The 24,023-nt window shown below is 37.1% G+C and overlaps 1 protein-coding gene across 12 annotated transcripts in view; it reads right to left on the bottom strand.

Moving 5' to 3' along the window:
• The window catches only part of LOC103467539 (membrane-associated guanylate kinase, WW and PDZ domain-containing protein 1-like), a 143,865-nt gene that overhangs the window by 77,511 nt on the left and 42,331 nt on the right, over nt 1-24,023 (bottom strand). For 4 of the 12 annotated variants that reach the window (XM_008413993.2, XM_008413995.2, XM_008413994.2 and 1 more), the window contains exon 1: nt 21,983-22,726. The exons of 1 other annotated variant lie outside the window; for it this stretch is intronic. In XM_008413993.2, the coding sequence (XP_008412215.1) occupies nt 21,983-22,280 (298 nt within the window). In that variant the 5' untranslated portion in view covers nt 22,281-22,726. Of the gene's footprint in view, nt 1-21,982; nt 22,739-24,023 lie in introns of those variants that run through there. 7 more of the 12 variants (XM_008413998.2, XM_008414003.2, XM_008413997.2 and 4 more) reach the window with 4 other exon arrangements.

Raw genomic sequence — 24,023 nt, 5'->3', positions numbered from 1 at the left:
ACAATGAACTAAAAACTCTAAAATTCATCCATCAGAAGGCTATAATGCACCAGAGACATTAATGCATTGTGAGATGGTTCCTAAGAACTTAGATGTATTGAACTTGGATGCAGCAAGCTGGTGAAATACGGCATGTGGCAGGGATTGGTGCTTTTCAGGCTTGATGATGCAGAATGGAGCTGTGTGAGGATGTGAGGCGGCTGTCCTCTTACAGATGTACATGATGAGAGAGAAAGAGAGAGAGGCATGGATTTAACCCAAATAGGAGTGGATTATACACATCCTCCATGCTTCCAGTCAGCATTACATAACCTTAAATCTAGTTATGCATCCCTGTCTCATTTTAGAAGAGGGGTTGGAGGGAGATGGGAGCTGAGTGCAATCAAACATCTGAACACAAACAGTTACACATTTCCTCCCACATAAACATGCTCAAAACGCATCCATGTGATGAAGCTGCGGTTTTAATTGGATGGGATTTCATAATGGTGGACAAAATTGACATTTTGACAGGATGTAAACAACAAAAAAGATGATTAGAAAGCAAGAGAGCTCAAGCATATGTGAGTAGCTGCCTCAAACATCAGCAGCTGCAATCTGTAGTACCAAACAGCAGCTGTTCTCAAGTCATCGCTGCTGCCTGTCCATCATGACTGGAGAAATAAACCTGCACGTGACTGTATGTAAAAGAAACAGCTTAAACAGAAGTGGCTTTCATTTTGGTGAAACGTCCACATCTACATGTGCTTGCTGTGTGTGTAAAACTCTTTTCAGCTGCTAATTGGGATTCTTCTGCCGTCCTCAAGCTCAACACTGCCCTCTGTGTCTTTAAGCCTCATGACTGAGAGGTCTGCTTCATGTAGACGAGTAACTATGGCAACACGGAGCCAGCCAATGACAGTATCAAGCTGTGTGGTCATAATTGTGTGCTGCCCCCTAGTGGCTGAGTTCACTGTTGTTAATTCAAAACCTAAACTTTCTGAGGTTTGAATGGAACAACAAGAAAGATGGATTCACTTGGAGTACATATGAAAATAAAATATTGCTTTAAGATGTTTATGAAAATGTTTTTTTGTTTTGTTTTTATTGGATTTACCTTTTAATATTTTTGATGAAAAAAAATCTGCATCTCAATAAATATGAATACTTTATTAATTTAACTCATAAAGTAAAAATCATAGAATATATTGATTCATTGCACACAGTAATATATTTCAAACATTTTTTTTGTTAATTTTAATGGCTTAAAGCTAAAGAAAACATAAAATTAGGTTTCTTCAAAAATGTCGTTGCATATACAGTAAGATCAATAAAGGACAATTTTAAACCCAGAAATATTTTTATTTTTTGTGGTCTGCCGACTTGACAGTTGTCCAGCAGACAGTCATTGAGAATAGGAGGGTAAGACACAGAAGGTTACTGCTGAAGCTGCTGGTTTTTCACAGAATGCTGAATCCAAGCACATTATGGACAGCCAAGTGGAAGAAAAAAAAAGTGTGGTAGAAAAAGTTACCCAAGTTACTGCAGCAGTGAAAGAGGTCATGAAGCAAAGCCTTTGTAAGAGGCTGACAGAGCTCCACAAGGCGTGGACTGCAGGTGGAGTCAGTGCTTCAATAGCTGCCACACAGACATATTAAGAACACACTCTGGTAATGCCTTTTTGGTCAGCAATGTTCTCTAACAAACCTAAAAGGCCTTTACAGAACAGATGGATTCATAATGATTAAATATATATTGATGCAATTTATTTATTAGGTGACTTTTGAAATGTATTGGTTTTATTGGATTTTATTTAGGGCCATGATTGTTAAGGTTTGCTAAGAGAACTTTGAAATCTTGTTTCTTATGGTTGAAAGAAAGAATAGTCATATTCATTTTCTTCTTTGTGAGTTCTTACAGTCTGTTCTTGACGCATTATCTTAGCATACCATGGATTCTACACATGGATCTAATCTCTATTCAAGACCTTCCAGGAGGTGAACTACAAATGCATACTACACCTTTCAGATTTTCCATTTAAAAAGTGTTATAATGCATGTATTCCTTGCATATATTGTGTTTTGCTGGGGTTTTTTATTTGTCAAATTTAGTGTCACATTCACTTTCCTGTATTTGACCTTCCCGACTGCCAGGTCTGGCTCAGGTTAGACTCTGGTTCAAATATTAGTAAAAGCAAAATTCAACCAGAATTTAAAGGCCCAGATATTTCACAAGCCTGTCTGTTATCACTTTCTGATTAGGTGGGCTCCTCAGTGTCTGTGTCCTTCAGTCCGTTGAGGGGCTTTGGGGATTAAAATCATAGCTTTTCTGTCACAGTTCACATGTACTAAACCTTTTATAAAACAAAACTCATCACACTTCATGTTCAAAGTTCCAAATAAGGACAAACGTTCAGAACAATGAGTGGTGAACAATCCCTTGTATTACATTTGTTTACTTTATGTTAGTTGTTTGTGGACACTTTAAATTTTTATGCATGATAACGTAAATAAATTAATAATTTCAGATTTATTTAGAATTGAATTGAATAAAATTATGATAAAACGTGATAATAAAAATGTATTAAGATTTAACCTAGTTATCAATCAGAGCTCATGAAGGAATCAATCATGTAAGTTTAGATCAATCTTTAAATAATACAAATAGTCAATTTAGTCTTGCATAATTATGCATTTTGTTCCAATTCTGAACATCGTTGCTCATTATATTTAACTGAGTACATTAGTTATTTTTGTAGCTATCCTTTCAAATCTGAACATTTATTTTTGACTTTTTTAATTTGATTGTCTATCAGTTTTTTTTTTCTTTTTACAGCATGCTCATTTTATATGACAACAAGCTTAACCTTCACTGCTGTTTGAGGACAAATGTATACATATGAGCTCAAACCGAGAACAAAGAAAAGGAATTTCCTTCAGGGGACAAATAATATTGTATTTCCTTGGGCTGATTTCAAATAATAGGAACCGAGAAGGAACTGGAAATGCTGGTTCTTAAAACAGTAAATTCCATTGTTTTTGCAGCTTCCTTTGGTTCTCAGGACATCCTGTCAGTCTACACAGAACGCTACAGTTACAGATGAGAGCATTTAACTCTGCATTATCCAGTAATGTAAGGAGGGGCCGTCTGAGAGAGGTAAAGATCAAGATAGAGGCAGGAGGTGATTTAATCAAAAGCCGCTGTTCTCTCTGAAAGGCTTCACTCTGCACTCTCAGGCTGATAAAGTAGCTACAATCTCCTGCTATTACACAGTCGTTACTCAAACTGAGAGATTTTGTGACAGCTGATACAGAATATATGACAGTAATGATATTAAGCATGGTGGTTACTTATGTCAATTATAAATTAAATCTCTGTGTTTCTGTTAAACACATAGACCTGCTTGCACATACAAATTGTAGATAGAGGAGTGGTGTGTTTAGCATCACCTGCACACTCTCACCCCTAGCAGGCGCTGTCTTTGCTACTGTTTTAGAGCCCCACAATCAAGAGTTGAAATAATCACAGTGTGCCTCAGTATAAAGCTCTGGACCACATCTCTCCTGCCTCCTGCTATAATTACCTCTACGCAGCCACACCCAGAACGCCTTTCATGTTGTTTTCACAGAGATCCATCTTTTACGTGAGGCTGGGATGCATGTAGAAAACAGGCACGTTATCATCCGACATGCTCGTGTTCAGCAGAACTAAAAATTTCCTCTGCTCAAAATTGAAAATTAGCATACATTTGATGTTACTTCAAACAAAAATAAACATGAAATTGATGTTTTATTATCACAGAAAAGTTTGGACTTTTAAAGGCCAATTACCATCGTGTTTCAAAGCCAATTAAGTATGAAACACAATTGGTGTTTTTGTTCTTCAAAGTGAACAAGCAGTTTCCAAACACATTTTCTGACACAAAAGGAGCCTTCTGAGTAACACACTCAGATTCTGAAATGTATTTTCACAGATGGATGAACACATATCATCTGTAACGGCACCATCTTGAATCCAGTCACTGTCTATGATTGTAAACACAGAATGGATGACATGCACCGTTTTAATTGAATGGATGTGTGGCCACTTTTGTGCGACACGGAAAAGATTAAATGAACACTTTTACTAGGAAGAACATCTGTGCAGTGAAAGTGGAGAGCCACTGTGGATGTAAACAAGTTAAAAAGGATACATTTCATTTAGATTCCATAGACACTGTGAAGTAAGACTGCCAAGAGTCGGCACAAGACTGTTTGAAAACATTTTCTATGTATAATATAATAGTCAATAATAATTTGGGAGGGAAAGTATTTTTAAACTGATCAAGTTGGTCCAAAAGAAGTAGTAGTGAAAATGTCAGAATACATACAGAAAAAAATTATAAAGGCACAAGTTCAATTGAATATAAAATAAAACAAGTATCAACCCTTAAAGCTTTAAAGTGTATGGATAGTATCTAAAATTCACATCTCTTGAAAATAAGAAATAAAATTTAACAAAGACCTGATACGGCACCTGAGGGATGAATCTCTGTCAAACTTCCATTTACCACTCAGTGATGTTTCATTTGAAATTACCTCAACATAAGGGTCAATCTACAAGCAATGTTGAAGGTAGAAAACTGTGCATGACAAATCCTGAATACCTGGGCTACAAATTACATCTGTACGTTGAGGACATGATACTTTACAGTTGAAGATGAAAAAGAATCTGTTGTTTTCGACACAACCTCTTATTTTTAACAGATTAGGAACGGTTCTGGTTGCAGTGGTATGTTCAGGACAGTTCTGACCCGGTTCTGCTGTGCTGCTGAGTCAGTGTCAGCAAAGCACGATGGGAAAACATGTTTGATGGGAGAGTCGCAGACAAAAGCATCATCAGACAGACAGAAGCATACACAAAGGCAAGCGGAGGAAGTATGTTTCGCTCCAGTGCGCTGCATCTGTTCATTGCTAAATATATCCAAAGGAACCCAGGCTGTACAATCTCTTTTCTCCGTGTTACAAGCTGACTAGGCCAAATGTTAAAGGAAGAAAAAAGAAAGGCAAGAACAAAGAAGGCTAGTGCAGTTTTTAAAGACTTAAAGAAGCAGCACAAGCCTCTAGGTTGAATCATTTGGAAACCATCCTAAACAAACAGACAGAAATTAAACCAGACATAAAAGGAAACGTATTCGTGTCCAAAACAGCAATGCCAAACTCAACATCTTCCAAATACTGTAACAGGATCTCAATTTATAGCCACGGGGATTGCTTTAAAAAGTGTGGAAAAACAGCTCTTGCGCCATGTTTCCAAAGAAAATGCAAACAAAGACCTATTTTTACAGTGTCCATTGTGCTAATTTTTCTCCCAGGGTCAACACGTGCAAGAACACTGAAGCTTCCAGCAAGCTGAATCCTTCCTGTCACTGATGGAAAACATAGAGCTACAGCTGATGCGTGAGAGTGCCATCATTTTTTTAACTGGTTGCCTCTGTTAAATGTCACTGCCTGCCTGGCTGTCACACAGAAAAGGCCCTTCTGTCATTAAAGCACTCCTCTTCAGAGGTTCCGACGTCCACAAGCAATGAGAAGGAGAAGAGATCCACCTCCCCCTTCCCAAGCAATTCTTCTCTATGGAAAAACTTCTACCTTAGGCTTTAAAGTGTCGTCACCAGCTAACTAATATGATGAAACACAATAAAGACACGAGACATGATTATTATCCCATTACAGTTGAGCTATGGTTTATATGCATTTGGATGAAGGATGGAAAAGGAAGCATAGGTCCACAGGGGACACTAATTGTGGGTTGTGATCGAAGAAGATCTGAATGATGCTAATGCAGTTCGCAAACAAACCAGCGGAGTTAAAAGGCAAGTTAGTGGTAGTGCATATTTGAGGCCTGTATGTTGTTAAAACTATAATAACAGGATATGGAACACCCCGGTTAGGTAGTCGTTTGAAACGTGAAGTCATCCATCAGATATAAAGAGCTGTGTGCAAGGAGAGAACTAACAAACAAGAGACCAAATGGGGAATTTATTAAATCAATCTGTCATGTGAAGAGCCTTAGCATGCTGCCTAATTGAAGTTGAAATTGAATTTTGTCTTGAAAAAAAGCATTATTTTAGAATACCAACTAAGCAATATTGTTAGAAATAAAAAGCCAAAAAACCTTTGGGCCAAAAGAGACGGTAATAATTTATATGTATTTCCATACAGCTTAAAAGAGATGGAGCACAGACAGATGGAACAAAAATGAAAACCTGATTCACTTGTAGTGAAGCCCACATCTCAGTTTTCATCAAAATTGACTGCGACTAGAGTGAAAACACAATACACTGACATCTGGAAGGCAACACAGAGAAGACTGGAGAGAGAATCATAAAAAGCCAGGATTCTATTGAGTACAGATGCACTGATCAGACTTGGGGTGTATCCTGCATCTTGACCAATGACTGTCAAACAAATAGTAAACAATCTTATATTTAATGAAGTTAAAATACATCTTGGACAGGTGACATGGTGCCTCATCTGTCCAAGCTCTGTTGAGAAACTGCTTTCAAATATTTACTAAATCCCTAACAGGAGCCATTTCAACTTCACATGGATCCACAATTTCAGACTTAAGATTAATACACAAAGATATAATGTATATTCACATTCCTATGATGAACCCATAAAAAAGCAATCATCAGCTTAAAATATCTGTTCTTTAAAACGTAGAAAACCACAGATTTCCCTTTGTAGCTTGGAAGACATCTGATATGTCATTAAATGAGGAACACAGGCACAGACCATAAGAGGAGAAAGAACAGTGAGGTCATTTAAGAAGAGAAGGGGTCATTATGCTGCTGGAGCAGCAATCTGTAATGAGGAGTAGTTGTTACAATAGCATGAAAAACAAGATGAGTTTCTGTCTTTGTTTTGTACTTTCTACTTCATCTTTTCTCTAAGAATTGCCAAGAATCTTAATAAAAACCTCATCACACTGTAGTTTTCTTGTCTGAGGATTTCATTTTTGTATGAAAACAAAACTCCAGAATCTGGTACAGTAAGAAAACATTGCTAAGCATAATCCTTTTTATTATTCATTTCGGTTTTAGTTATACACATTAGCCCTGTTGGAATCCACAATTTAATCCTCATGAGGGACTTGTTCAAACAAATGTGGCAAACTAAAGTTGCTATGTATGTGGGACTTCAGCATTTACATAGTTTATCTAACTGATGCACAACAGTCGAAACAGTGACCCAATAATGTAAAAGTACATTAATACTTAATGTAAAACTTCAGTATGCAGACACTCTGTATGCACAAATGAAAACTCACTCATTTCATTGTGTCACATTCTGTGTTTTCTGAAGTATTCAGCCAACAACATACAAAATTACATATAAAAGGTTTTATATTCCACAGACACAGCTGCATTTTCTTTTTTACATTCTGACACCAAAAAACATATTTAGATGCACTAAGATAAGAAATGAAACGGCAGCTTTAACAAGATTCTTTTTGTAGGATTTAGTAACATCAAGCTTTTGTTATATTCACCAATACTTTTATAGTTATGGCTACATGAATGTTAAAATCGATTAATTATCCCCTTCCTTACATCCTACATACCAGTAGAAAGAAATCCACCCAATCAGCCAGTACACATCAAAATAAATGGCTCATTTCCAATGCTTACTGAGCCCTTTTCAAATCAGCAACCAGGACAAGATCCAACGGAGGAAAAGTGTATTTATTGTAACCAGAAACATTTACCTTGTGCTTTTTTTAAATTGTTCCTCTTGAAATTTCTATAAACAAGCCACAAGGAAGCTGCAAAATAGGAAACAGACTTTTTCACCAAACATTCAATACAAAGTTGAACCCCGAAGTAAACCAGAACACCACATAAGACCTACACAATCACTGGGAAAATGCAGACTGATTGACACTTTCCACAAGGGGAACAAGCCACAAAAGGTTGTTACTACAGAAGATGGTCAATCACAAATTTCTCTATCCAAGCATGTTAAAGGGGAATTATGGGAACGGAAAAAGACTGAGGTTCCTTTTTTGTTGCTTATAAGTAACACTATAAAGAAACTAAACCCTGAACCAACAGCAAATCACAGGCATCACAAAACTAAAATGCATCACTATGTGTGCAAGAAGTTTAAGAGAAAAGTTTCTCTTTTTCATTTGAATTACTGAAATGAATACATTTTTCAACAATTTTACATTTTATTGAGATTAACCTGCATACGTGTACAACTAGCGCATGTCAACAAGGCATCTGGCAATTTGAACCACCCTTAAAGATGGCCACCAGCTTTAGGGTGGATCTGAGCAGTCACAAATTTCACTATAATGTGAAATTTGCAACTCTGACCACACTTGTCCAGAGCTGCATGTTTGTGTTGCTTTTTCTGTTATTTTCGCTCTCTTTTTAAGTATGTTTTAATTCTTTTTTCCCCATTGGCAACAATTGTTGCCTTGTATTAAAAACATTTTTACTGACATAAATAAGTTATCTTGCAAGATAAAATCCTTGGGGTAAAACAAGTCAACATCACAGTTAGTTATTCATTAGATGGTTGTAACACAGATTGCTGTTATCAAAATTGAAGGAAGCATTAAATCCACTCTGCTAAACTGAATGTGTTTATGTCAGTGAAACCATCTGATGCACTATATAATACAAAAATAAAAAAGAATGCTTCATGCAAATGCTGTTTAGTCTTTATACAGGATTTCTTTTCCATTAAATAATCCCTCTTTCAAGTTTTGCCCTTGTCCTCTGTGTCGTTCCCACTTCCCCAAGACCCCCTACTCCCATCAAAACAGCCAGATGCTGCAAACTTCAGATAAACAGCTGCAGCTCGAGGTCAGTCCCTCCCCCAAAGAGCCAGAGGCATACAAACAGAACCATTCCCTGTGGTTATGTACTGTATATCAGTTGTAACTCTGACGAACAGCAGAAACAGAGACGTACCTTTCAACATCTTCTAACACTGCCTAAAAATACTTCTTTGCGCCTGCCCTTCTTTTTAAAAATCAGTCATCTGGAGATATTTTGGTCAGAATGCTCTATTTGCAGTGACAGAGTAGTGATTAAACACACTGATGTACTATCTACAACCTCAGACTGAATCTCTATATTAGGAACAGGGCTAAATATAAAATACTAGAATTCCTTTTTTCTCTCTATTTCAGAGAGCTCGATGCGTTTAAGTTGTTTTAGTTTGAGTATATAAAGGCACAAAACAGATATCGAGCCAGTTGAACAAGGTGTGTTTGAAAAGTCAAAACGAACAACAGCTACAGGAAAGCAGTTTTAATTATCGTAACTTTATGCCACAACAAATGAGAAATGCAAAATGACTATTAATTATAGAAATGAACCAAAGAAAAGACTTTTAGCTTGTATGAAGGCCTAAATGGAGCTAGATACTGGTTATCACCAGAACGGTACTTTAGTCTGATATGATAATCTTTATGAGATGTGTTCTCATCCTTTTGGAGTGTTTTAGGACACCTTTACAAATAGTGAATCAATTAAATAAAACACATTTTACTACATAAAGCAAGCTATGAAAAAAAAACCCAAAAACTACCATGTTGTTTTCAATGAGAACCATTATTCACAGGCAAAGACAGCATGGAACAGTGGTTAGCTTTGCTAAGAGTGGTCGGCTAATTAAAATACACAAAAGAACCAAGATCATCATCTAAAGGCCCCACTTGCTTCAATTAGGGTCAGAGTTTGTGGTTTAAGGAGGAGTTAGGGAGCAATGGAAGAAACCATTAGCTTAGCCTTGTCTGTCATTCAAAACATTTCTGCAGTCAAGTCTGGTCTTTGTCATAGGATGTCATAGAAGATACCAAACAGATGGATTTTGCTGAGAGATGCATTCTTTATATTTCCTCTGTATTTCAAAATAAATAGATGCACGTTTGACTGAAACAGCTGCAAAACGCCACTGGTTTTTAAACCTCTTTACACCACTTCAGTCATTCAGTGCTGGGATCTTCTTTCCTTACACACTGTGGCTAATTGAGAACACCAGAAATGGAGCAGACTTCAAATATCTTAACAGTGACAAGAATAACAAATGGGGAAAGGTGGTTCCTGCAAAGCTGCTTTGATTTAGATAAGGCTTTCTTCCATCTGACGAAACCTGCATATTTATGACAGAGAATAGAGGAGTCAATGTGGACACTGGGACAAATCCCAAACACACTGTTACACAGAGTTAATAAGGGTGTTTGACTGTCTTTGCCTGTTTAGTCATCAGTCCTGTGGTGGGATTTCACTTTTTCACCCCACATTTAAGGTGAAAAAGGGGGAAAAGATCCTGCAGATCCAAAGTTGGCCCCTTTATATATATATATATATATATATAAATATATATATATATATATTTTTTTATATACATACACACACACATATATTTGTTAACAGCACTACAAACATAACTTACACAAGGGTTTAAAAGAGGATTGAAAAAAATAACTATTTTTATACAATTATTAATATAATAAAATAATATCCTGTTTCAGAAACAATGCATCAGCTTCAAACTATAATTGTCAGTGAAGGTATTTTTCTTAGATTTGAACAAAACAATCCATATTGTTTTGTATGATGTTTTGTATCATCAAGATAAACAGGGTTAGGTCAAACACCATTTCTACCACAGGAGAAATAGTGTTTGCAGCAACAAGCTGCAGATTTTCTATCATTCTGTTGTGAAGATTGCAATCTCTTTTCCCCATCATCTGTTGGAGCAGCAGCATCAGAGCCAGGGACTTAAGCAACCTGATAACAAAGGTTGGTTTGGTATGGGGACTATTCTTTAACATCTGGGGATTATTGTCCAAAAAACTGATTATTCATGAAATCAAGAGAATCCAGCACAACCCTGTGCATCACTTCATAACACTGTTATACAACAAGACAAAGTCTTCAATCAGAGGCTTCTACAGATTCACTGTAATACAGGCTGCTATAGGAAATCCTTCCTGTCCACAGACTTCAGAATCTGCAGCTTTTTGGAGCAAACTACATAATGTGAGTTACAGCAACATTTCATTTGAATTTGTGGCACACTGGTTTAATTCCACCATTTAAATCAGGTGTGTTGTAATTTGTAATTATGTATCTTTTCATAATTGGAAACAAAACAAAGACAAGACCTGAAGTGATTAAACAATTCATAATATTTAAAACTCATGGAGTTGGATTTATTTGAGATGCACCGGAACTATGAATAGAAGAGAATGAAAAAGGAGGTAAATTGAATGAGAAAAGATACATGTCCTAAAAGGTTATAACACAAAAGTGAGGGTAACTTAGCCTGGCCATTAACCCTGAGGAAGGAAGCGCTGACCAAGCTAAATTACTGACAATGAAGGTTGTGGGTTGTGGGTTTAATAATGAGCTAGCTCTGATGGGAAAACATCCCAATGAGAAGCATCAGTGCAGACAAACATAAACTGTTAAACATTATTCTTCACTTGAACAGATAGGTTACCATAACAACAATCTGATCAAATATCCACCAGACTAAATACACTTTGTTAGCAATCTATCAATGCTAATACAATAATTAATTTGAAAAATTATTGATTTTTTTCTCTCAGGTCTTAAACTGATTTTATGGTCTTCAATCAGCAGTATTATCTGGCCTGGACTCTGCAGCACAATTACTGTTTCACTATGCTATTTTAAACAAGTGGAAGCCCATGTAAGTTATCTGTGAGGTAGACATAAAGCTGAATCCACCATTTATTGTTTGTTTGTAGAGCCAATCAACAGATAATTCACCTTTCCATCTAAATTTTGCTAAGAAGGTTTCTGTATCACAGTTCACTTATAACCGTTTTTTTCACTTCTCAACAAACTAGTCTATTTTATGTTCCTCTAAAACTGTTTTAGTCATTAAATCAACACTTCTTTATCTCGGATCACAATTATCATATCCATTGAAAGCAAAACTAAATAAAATCCTCAATAAAATTTCAAATGGATTTTACTGATAGCATGCTTTTTATTATCCAAAAGGCACACCAATCAGGCATAACATTACGCCAGCTGAACAAATTAGCACATACCATCTTTATCTTGGTAATTGTTATGGTGGTGTATGTTAGGCAGCAAGAGGATAGTTTTCAGAGTTGGTGTTCAGAAGCAGGAGAAAATGGGCCAGTTTTTAAATAGAACCAAACGAAAAGAATAGAAGTCCTTTAATATGCTTCACTAAATAAACAAACTGCGAAGAATCTGATCTGGACCAACTGAACACATTTTCTTTTAAACCATGTAGATGGCCGAGTGTATTTGCACATATTAGCAGGATGTAACATATGTACCAGATAAATAAACACTGCTGCAGATAATGTACACCTTATCAAGGAAATACTGTTTGTTGACATGTGGCCTTTTCAGCAGAATCATATGCGCTGCAACAAAGAAATGGTGAGAAACACAGCAACAACTTTGAACCACCACACACTGAACGTAAGTGGGACATGCTGGACAGGCACGTCAGATCCATGGAGGACACATCTCATTTTACAGAATTTAAAATGTTAAAAAAGGTGGCAAACATCTCGGCGCCAAATACCACAGCACATATTCTGGAAACTAGTCAGGGTCCAAATCTTGACAGATCTGGGTGGTTTCAGCAACAAAACAGAGAACGCCCACTGGAGTAGTGGAGGTCATCAAGTTTTGCCTGATCAGTCTATTTGGATTAAATTAATTATTTTTAGTAGTATAAATAATAATAATAATAATAATAATAACACAATTTCACAACCTGAAACAGAACGTTTGCCTCCGTAGTTCACAAGGACACCATGCTTAAAAGTAGCAGAAGAAAATAACATATTAAACTACATTTTATCTTGCAACATCATCAACAAACTATTTAATAATATAGTATTTTACAACTTAGTATCTACCTATGTTATATAAAAGCAGTCAAAATGGAATGAGACTTTTATGGCCACATTAAAGATCAGTAGTTAATTTATCTGCACTAGAAATGCTTTAATGTCCCCCTGCGCAGTTCTAACCTGACCAGTGTTTACAAAACCAAATCATAGATCACAGCCAAAGCTTTGTATACTGGAGCAGATATAACTAACAGTTCTCCGAGGACATTCCAGAAAAAAGTGCCTCATGTCAGCTCGCATCATGCTCCTAAATTTCATCTCCAACTTTATGTGCATTTATTACAGCATTTCCTCCTCATGCTAGACTTTCTCTTCATCCTCTGCTTCCCTGCTATTTTTTTTTTTCCATAAAGTAAGCCGTGATCCTGCCAGAGAAATATAGACATTAGAGGCTTTTACAGTCTGAGCAAATTAATCTCTTGCAGCACTGTAGCAACAGCCTGGCAACTCATTAAATATTAACAAGCCATGTCCTGCCAATAGAAAGTCTTCACAGCCTCATGCACTTTTAACAGCATGAGTGGTGTGCTGTGTAAGAACAACAAGGGATAAGTAAAAGTAAAGTGGCTTTTCTGTAGCACTTACTGCGCCGTTGTGTGACATTAGCAACAATAACACACTGGCTGAAGCTGGGTTGTAACAGCCGAATGTTTTACATACAGTAAACATGCTTACAGATTAAACAGCAGGCGGTGTAAACACTAGTCTCAGAATATCGGCTGATGATGGTGCATAAAATGTTTTACATACAGTTAGATCCTGCCAGGTCGGGTCAGCCTTAAGAGCTTATGAGTAACCTATAAATGTCAAGATTTAGAAGCTAAGAATAGGAGGTATAGCTTGAGACGAGAAATCCTTATGTGAACATTTTATGCTCACATAATGAGCGTAGTCTGAGGAGGATTAATAATACAAAATTACTTTAAAAAACAGTTTGAAGTTTGTGAGAACACTTTTATATTCATGATAAGGTGCCTGAAAACCACTACAAAAGACCCAAACTAAAACTAGAATTATGATTAATATGCATAAGAGGAAGTCTGTAATGATCTGAAATGTTCTCCAGATGTGAGACATTAGGAAGTTTGAGATTTACATGACTATTTATAGCTAGTGACTTGTGAGTATCCTTAATATTCTTTCAACACCAAAATATTGCACATGAAGAAGTTTAAAAGCCTCTGAAAGCTGCACTTCTAAGATCTCACTAGTTCAGAATGTTTCACATGAATAAGTTTGTTGAATATCAGTCTTCAATCAGACAGCTGCAGTTGATCCAGAAAACTGCTCACGTTCTCAATAAAACTAGGAAAATAGAGGGCATCATTCCAGTTCTGAAGACCTTACACTTTCTCCCTGTAGCTCAGAGAATACACTTTACAGTGTAACTGACCTCCAAATCAACTTTTATTTTTTTTACTTATAAACCATTTATTTAGGTTTCTATCTATATGTATACCATATAGATAGAAACCTATCTATATAGATAGGTACGAATATCAAAATTCGTACAGAATTTTGATATTCTGTACGAATATCAAAATTTGTACAGAACATACATATGTTCTGTACGAATTTTGATATTTTTTTTATGTAAAGTTGTTTAGTTAGCAGTTGAATTCTCCTATTGCTTACAATGATATGGCTTTATCTCATTCGGTACACTTCTTTGTCACACAGTTCGAGTATAAAAGCCTTTCAGAAACAACAGAGCCCAGAGGCCAATCAGGAGTTGGAATACGAGCATGGCCAAGGCGAGCATTGATAGATAGAATTGCTCAGCTTCACAAATATGTGAACTATTTGCAATGTGAACAGGGGTCTCCTCTGCTCTATCAGCGACAATATACTGCAGGACGGACAACTGTCAGACTGGCTGCGGGGCTTGGGAAGAAGGAGATCACAGTAGCACTCACAGCCTTGCTCAGAACTGAGCAGGGCGGCAGTTGAGCCGCACAGAGTTGACACCATAAAAGTCTCTAAAAACAGAAAAAATAAAAGTAAATAAATAAATTGCTAGATTTATCAGTTGTTGACATTCTGATATAAAGTCACTAGAGATATCTGGAAAGCCACAGTTTCGCTTACACCGCCCTGTCTCTTGGCTCCGCCCACTTTGCTGTAAGTTTTCAAAATTTGTCAGGGTCCGGGGTAGTGGTTTCATACAGGGGTTAATTACGCTTTAAAATACTTTTGTTAGTTTATAAATCAACAAACGGTGATATTTACAGGAACACAAATAGATTAACATTTTCAAATTAAAAATATTTGACCAATGCTTTTCATAAGGAATAGGCCTGTTAGTTGCACAACTAAAGTAATCCAGCTTCAGGCAAACAAATGCATGGCTTAATATTAACCTAGACCATCAATTTGTTCCAGTTTCAGGTCTACTAAAGCAGTGTTTTCCCAACCGTGGCCCTCAGGGCACACTGCCCTGCCTGTTTTAGATGTTTATCTGCTTCTCCACTCCTGATTCAGATTATTGCAATGCAGCAAAACCCTGTTAATCAGTAATGAGGGAAACATCTAAAACATGCAGGCACTGAAAAATGTACTTCAAAAATGAGGAAGACCATTAAGTGACTTATTATAATTGTGAGTAGACATGGGTGAATTTATTTGACAAGTAATGTTTTTAAAACAGTCATGTTCTTTCCTAGAGAGTAACAGAGACTAAGATAAATTGATTTCTGAGGCTCTACCCTAACTCAATATCTTCTCAGTTTTCACGAGGAATCGTTGGCTATCATAATAAAAGGTGAAGTAAGTCCATAAGTGTAAATCACTTCAGTAAATTATTCATTTCATCCCCTCAGAGTCACAGTAAAACGTTCAGTTTTCTACCGTTTTTCCAACATTGCTGAAATTCCATCTCGTCTGATGCTCATAAATCAAATAACATTTACCATCTCATCTTGAGAGCTGGCTGTTTTGTCCCATCTCATGACTTAAGCAAGGAGAGAGAAAAACCTTGTAGTATTCTCATCAAGTCTTAGACACAGCTTGTGTCAAAGACTTGACACAAGTCACAAGGCAGCTACTGCCTGCTTGCAATGTGACTGCAAGCAGCCAGTTACAGTGGCGACTAATATGCTTTCAGGAACAGGTCCGCTACAAAAAAGATCTAAAAAGGTTTTCATATAATCTACCTTAACTCAAAAACACCCCCCAAAGCTACTGATTTAACATAAAAACACCCGGAAGAAATTGCATACATCACTCAAATTTATCTAGTCTGAAAACGCTAAAATAATTGAAACAATGTCTCTATAGCTTTATCTACAGATCATTACAACCAGTCAAAATAAAATTTGGCTCGTGTCACTTTTCAAAGTCCAAGTGGAATTATCTTGTCTCCGTTTTTATTTTATCCACTGAGAGCCACCCCAATTATTTTCTTGCATTAGATACAATGATGATACAATGATGGAAGATCTCCATGGAAAATATTCAGTTAATGATTCCACTGAGCAACATGCATCCTTACATAAAACCCAGTCTCTATATAGGAACCTCATTGTTAAATATTAGGTAGGCTTGAGAGAAATGTTCCTAGGAAACTGAAAAATTTAGTTAAAATGGATAATTTCTCAATGCCTTACATCTTAACATTAGACAAAATTAATGTTAGCATTTGATTATTATTATTATTAACAGCGATAACAAATCTATTTTTTCCCATATGTCAATAATCCTATTATTAATTAATCCCTTCCCTTCAGGGTCAGCTTTTTAGTGACCCCAAGGTTGGGGTGCACTTTTAGTCGCCCTTAGCCAGGATAAATGCTTACACTCCTAAAATCTTGAATTATTAAAGGGATGCTGTTAAGAATCACTTCTCAAACTTCTCCCCTAGGAGTAAGGAAGATGATAAAAACCAAGAAAATTGTGTCATGAGTAAGGGGAAAAGGCAGACACAGCCAAGGATTGTTTGTGTAAATTCCACTCGGTATCATCAGTGAACGCCCCAACTCTCTGGAATCCACGGTATGCAAAGAGCTGGCCTGGTTTCCTTTATTTGAGTTTGGGTTCAAGGCGGGACTCAGGATGTCAAATCGACAATTGGTCACAAAGAAGAGAAAAACTGGATGAAAGCTTCCAAAGTAATTTAATGACTAAAGAAAAAGGTCAACAGTGGATCATTTCAAACTTACATATTTTTACATTTTTGTGGGACCTTTCAGTTTAGAGAGCCCACACTGTTTATGTCAATAAGTGCACGCACCATGGAATGCTACCTGCTGCACAACTTTCACACCTCAATAAAAACCACGATACGTCAAAGGCAATAATAAAAGTTTCAACTGAAACTGATTTAATCATGATAAAGAAAAGGAGTCAACATGTTTCATAACACTCCCTCTTTGGACTTTAACCTGACTGTCATGAATTTGGCCTGTGTGAATACAATAAAAATTATTTGATTAAATGTGACAGCAGATATTCTATCATATTTTAAGTTAGCAATTCAAAAATTATATTCTATACATTTTTATTTAATTTTGATGTTTTCCCAAAATAAAGGAGTAATATTATTCAAAAAGAAAGCAATAAAAGACCATGTTTTTACTATTTATTTTTTTTCCTAGGGAATCTCACAGCAGTCCATTCCTAGAGGAGTGTCCTAGTGACGGAAAAGAAAATATAGTATGTGTCAGAAACTACCATTGCACCACAAAATCTTTGAAGATTGAGTAATAATAGTAGTTTGGTCATTTATTTTTGTCGATAACTCACACCCCATATTCAAAGCAATTTGTTTCAGAAAATATAAAAAAATGTAGTCTGAATCCTGAACAGAAGACTTCAACATAAAATCCATAAACCGATCAGGTGGCAGAACTATCTTATTTTCTGTGTATATAAACAAAGTCACAACTATGCAACCAATCTGAATATGTGGTCAAACTACAAACATGCAGCAAATCTCAAAATATTAAAGTCAGTACAACAAGGCCACACAACTCTACGTCGCTTTCCAGTCTGCATTTATCTTCCGAAGAAACACACCTGTGAGGCACCACAGCACTAAGCGGCCTACTTGCACACACTGATACCATTTCCACCTACAGCAGTCAGGTGGTGCAGGAAAATGTAACAAGAGCCACATCTGTTTGGAAAAGAAAGGGTAGCGATCACATCAGTCTCGCCGATCTGTCATCTGGTCTGGGACGGCTTGGATAGTTAAACCCTTCCTGGTTGTGCATGGGAGCCTCGCAGATTGCCAAGCACAAAGGAGGTCTTGTGAGCCGCTCATACAGTCAAAGCATATCCCCCTCCGTTAATTAGAGAAGGAAAATCTGCTGACTCATGCAAGAAACTGATGACAGATGGACAAGGATATCCTTTATGTCACTGCTCAGAGCTTTGCTGCTTTCTTGGGAAGCTTTTCAATTGAAGGAAAGAATATTTAGACAACTGCAAGTGGATACTAAAATAAAACAATGCTACAAACTTGGTCTGGATAAATGGTACAAAATCATGCAACAGTGTTAGTTCAACGTTTTGGAGACAGGTGGCGAAACTTCAGTTCCAGAGGTCAAATGTTCTTTGTGGACATGACATACAAAGACAAAGATGCTACACTGGCTGTAAACAGCAGTTATATAATGTGGTTAATGATTTTCCACCATAGGAGGCACTGCTTGCCTTATCAAACACAGCAAAAGTTCCTGTGAGAAACTCAATTTGAATAAGCACGACACGCCAGAAATGAAATACTGGAAACAGAAAGCCTAAGCAGTAAAGTAAAGCTGTTCAACAGACTTTTCAGCATATAATTAATCAAACTCTCTTTAAATAAAGGTCATCATTGATACAACAGGTTACCTTCATCTGTTTTTCTATTTGTCCTGGTAACTTGTTGTGAAATTCAGATTTAATCGAGATGACCTCTACAGTCATGAACAAGTTTCAATTCCCAGAAATCATATGGAGACTAATTCAATTTGTTTTAAATGCATTGTTCTTTAAGATTTTTATTTTTCTTGTTCTATCCCTGTATTTGGAATTTTTTTTATAAAATGTTGCCTTCCTTATGGAGTGTTCTGCCTTAAAGCAGTTGAACTCTCGTTATTACAAATCTTACAAAATTATTTCCACCAATAAGCAAGCATTGTTTCCTGCAGACATGTAGTACCACCCACTTCTTCAGAAAAACATTATGAAAATAACTGGGAGAGAGAGAGAGTCACAAGGCCGTAGATATGTACATAATTGAATAAGAATTAAAAATAAAAACTGGAGAAATAAACAGATACGGTTCTACAGTGTCACTGTGCATTTCTGCTTCAATTGTCTTGATTTTTGTGGTTGCTGGAAACCCAAACCAAATAATATTTGACCCTTTTGTGATGCAACTGACCCAAATACACACTAAAAAAATGTTTTAATCCTTTTCTTCAGAGCGCTTTTTACCAACTATATGCTTATAAAATTGTGCAGTGGAAACCCACACTTCCTTACCACACTGTGTTTTACAATCAGTGCACATTTTTCTAGTGGAAAAAAGGCACACATAGACCACAGGATAGTATCTTTAAGGCTGTGTTGCTCTCCCTCTGGGCATCTAACAGACAGATGCACATGCAGCAAGCTGGAAGCAATAGGTCAAGCTGCCTCAATACACAAGCAGGAACTGCACAATAATAACTACCCCCAGTTAGATGTGTCTTGCTGTGATGGGCAACAGTTTACCCTCACATCATGCAGCAAAAACCAAAAAAAAAAGTTTAAAGTTCCAAGCAAAACCCAGCTCTGAGCAGGCCATATATTGAAGGCAACATTCATAGATGTCACTAAAATTGACTGATACTTCGAAACGCATGCAACACCAGAAAATAAGATTAAAGCTTTTGGTCCAAATGACACAAACTGCACAATAACACATATTCTGTAACATGCTGTCAGCCACTGGAAGACAAATTTCCAGATACCCATGGTCTGTCTTAAATCACAAATTACTGCGGTGAATTGCTTCGACACAATTATTGCTTTAATAATGGAGTAAGTGGTCTAAGCTGTAACCCTTTAAGTACAACCCACTGTGGCTTTGGCAATGTTGAACAAATGAGAGCAGGATGACTGTCAGAGCAGCTTCATGTCAAAGCTTATTTACTCCAGGCTGCCATGGAGGGAGGAGCAGCAGCAGTAGCACTTCTCTGCTTCACTTACATCATAAATAGTTTGTAAATTATAATGCTGTGCTATTTGCAACAACGCAACCAAAAAACATATTCCCTAAGGATTTCACAGCTATTATGTGTGACTGCCTCTGGGCCAGGAAGAGCAATGAATTGCATGAGATACAATTCATTTAGATGCAATGCTACAAATTAGGATGTAGCAAGAGAATGAGGATTTGCAAGTGCACTAGAATAAATAAACTAAAAGCAAGTTAACATACAAGATGTTGCAACCAAAAATGTATGATGATGTAGTGTCAGTAACATCTGGAAATCTGTCATGGGATTCACAGAACAGATTGCTACAAAAATAATTTCAACAGGAATATGTGAAATGGTTATGCTTCTTGGCAGCAACTAAGTAAAAACTTATACCTCACTCCTACCCGACAGAAAACATCAATGAGCTCTGTGAATGTAGTCGGGAGTAAGGAGGTTGGCTTCTCTTTCATACTTTTTCATTTGATACATTTTTGTCCCAAGAATACTAAATAATACAGAAGTCTTAAGCTTAAGGGCATGCTAATATCAGCAGTTTTCATTAAGACTGTAACCTTCCTTTGTAGCCATTACCAGGGAATGTTTTGTGACAATAAGTAGTTTTAGCTACTATTTTTTCCTCTGTGCCTGAGTCAAATGAAGATAAGTGATTGTTTTAGGTGAAATCCAAAAGAAGATCAGTATTTTCTTTTGTCTTACATTTCCAATGTCTTTGGCATTAGCTTAATGTGACTGCTGATTGAAATTAACTGCAAGTGAACTGATAAAGTTTAAGTGACTGAACAGATGATGTCTTCAGAAAATTGCTCTGTCTGTGACATTACTGTAGTGCAGTTAGACACTCACCAGTGAATCAGATTGGTTATGTGGGAAAAAGTGAGTCCTACATAGCAACTCCATGGCTCTTAACATAAAGCAGCCTATTCTGATTTAAAGAGTTATGCTTGTGCATGTCTCTGAACATTCTTGTAACAATGTTCAGCTGAAATAGAGAAGTAGTTGAACGCTGTAAAATTGAATTGCAACAAATTATAGTTTTTGTTGCAAGTTGCAAGTTTTGTTACTTGCAACTTTGTGATTCACAGGAATGATGGGCTTGTCACAAAGCACTTTTAAATCCCTCCATATGGTGCCAATTTATTAGATCTCAGACAGCATTTCTCCAGATTTTCTCAAACCCATTGTATAAATCTCTTAAATATGAGCTTTAGACTTTGTGGTCACTCATGTCCTCTTGGCTGGACATTGTGTTATGCAATGATGCCAGATATCAGCATTCCAGACATGACATCATCATTAATTGGAAACTTTAGGCCACATTCTGGGAAGTTTTTAAGTGCTGTTTTTTATTACCATTTATTGATTATGTCCATGGAAGGGATAATTACCTAATGAGCTACCTCCTTGAAGACATTTGAAGAAGAAGAGTTTTCAAAAGTTACATAAAACCAGTTAGATTGATTTATTTCTGTTTTGTTTCTTTGTTGTTTTAAATAGGACCTAGATCAAGGAGGGGCAATCCTGGTCCTCAAGGGCCACTGTCCTGCAACTCTTAGATGTCTTCCTGGTCCAACACACTTGAATCCAATAGCTGAATCACCTCCTAAGTGCAGTCAAGTTTTCCCAGAGTCCTGTTAATGACCTCATTATTTGGCTCGGGTGTGTTGAAGTAGAGCTACATCTAAAAATTGCAGGAGACCCTCCCTCAAGGCCTGGAGTTGCCCACCCTCGACCGAGATTATAAGCAATATATGAAACATATGTTTCCTAAATGCTAGGTGGCTTTTGATTTACATGTGTCACCAAAAGATTTGGTCCCCATCAAAACTTTCTGGAGGCGTCCCTGGATTCATGCCGGTGATTTTCACGTCAGGACTTACCTTGACGAACAGTTTTTAACCTGACAGGTCCTTTGCAGCAGTTGATTACAGTGTAAATGTCATAAAGAGGTAATCCAGACACTGACAGCCCCTCAACTTCAAGAAGCAGTTCTCCCTCAGACAATTTCCCGCCCTGATAAACCACAGCATCCTCTCTGATCTGCCCAATGTATGCAAACTCTCCATTCTCCGCTCCACCGTGCAGCTCCACGTTCAGCTCCCCATTCTCGTCCCGGATGACCGCGCACTCGTTCACTTTTGTTATCCAGTGGTTCTTCTTCTGAATGACTTTTGACATGGTGGTTAGGCTCCAAAGAAAACCGGTAAATTCCGAGGAGTGGAAAGAGAATGAGTCGATTCATAGCACGGAGGACATCCCACGCAAAAAAACTTCATGTCCTTTGAGTCCAACTTCGAACATGTTTACTCTTAAACTTGGACATGCTGCTCCTCGCTCACGAATACATCCTGCATGGATCAAAATCCAGACTTCGACAGCTTCTGTTGTTTCCGCATCTTTAGCAGCAGCACACGCTCTTATTCCTCGTAATTGGATCTAATCCCTCCCCGTAGAATTATTTCTAGATTTATCTCACAGTTCCGCCTCTTTCATTAGTATAACACAATGTTTGTTTTCCTTTTAAAACTTTCTGTTTTAGGGGGGAAACGAGGAAAGAACCTCTATCACTAAGCTTCTGTGTATGACAGCCAGCGGCGCCTTTAAGCAGGTAACGCTTCAAGTTCCCTCTGTGCCGAGGGGATGGAGAAACGGGGGGTGGGGGGAAGGCGCATGCGTCATGCTAAGACTCCACGAGGAAAACTCCAAGCCAACCCCCAAACCTGCCGGGTCCTGAAGCTCCTCCCGCCGGCCAGCTCTCGTTTCAGGGCGGATTACTGCGATCCGTGCGTTTAATCCTACGGGAACTCCGGCAGGCTGTTGTCCTGACCCGCAAGATATGGAAATGCGGACACCAAGCGCCTTCCTCTGTGCGCGCGAGCTGCTGCTTTATGGAGGTTGTTAAGGTGCAAACTCCAAACCCGCCCATTTAGTCCAGCACCGTCATGAAGTGAGTCATAAACAACAATTACTTGTCATCCGGGAAAGATAAGCTTCAGAGAACATCCAGAGGATCCCGGGGTGGAACTCTAAATTATGAATTTTTTAGAGATAATTTATAAATTGGGTTTAAAAAAAAATCAGAACATTTTTGGTTTAGTCATTTAGAAATGTTCACAGATTTTTTTGTTAAAATGTTTTTGAAAGAGCAGATCTCTAAAAATAATTAAACTGATTGAAATGTAATATTTTTAATATTTTTATTTGGTGCTCATATTTGTTTAAACCTCACAAAATGTACCTTAAACACAATAATTTTAGCTAAAATTAAAGTGCAAAAATGTATCAAGTGAACATGTAAACACTTTACAAATAACATAATAATTATTTAAAAATATGAGATTTTACTGTTTTTGCCGGAACAAGACAGCTTTTTGCAGCGTCTCTCATTTGGCTGTCAATTTAAATTGATCAAACCAGCTTTTATTCAAGCAAACACATTTATCTTTGATATTCATTGATTAACATTCACTCCATTGCCTCACTATAATTAATTATTACTATGATTAACTTGGGCTGAACATCTTCACTTCTGATGGAGAGAACGAAACTTAAAATCCACCCAATGCATAACTTAGTTAATGCATGCAGCTGATATTTCAGAATGTCACCATGACATTGTATGGCACATTTAATTTAATTTGAAGCAGAAGATGCATGAAAACTGCAGCTTGATGACCAGTCTTGCAGCAGCAGTTTGGACAATCTGTAAGCAGGAAACTGAGTCATGGCCTAATAAGGAATAAAGAGTCAGATCAGTCCAGTATGATGAAATTAAAGAATGAACAGTTGATTCTAACAGCTGATATGATGGCATTGGTGTATTTTGCAATAATGTCTCTGAAAATAGCTGTACGGAACAAAATAATTTTCTTTTTTTTTTTTCAAAAAATATAAATGTTCTCGCTTGATATGTATAAAAGC

Source organism: Poecilia reticulata, linkage group LG7, assembly GCF_000633615.1.
Source record: "Poecilia reticulata strain Guanapo linkage group LG7, Guppy_female_1.0+MT, whole genome shotgun sequence".
In the NCBI taxonomy this organism is placed as follows: domain Eukaryota; kingdom Metazoa; phylum Chordata; class Actinopteri; order Cyprinodontiformes; family Poeciliidae; genus Poecilia; species Poecilia reticulata.
The sequence above is the reverse complement of the archived record's forward strand: the minus strand, read 5'-3'. Positions and strand labels throughout refer to the sequence as shown.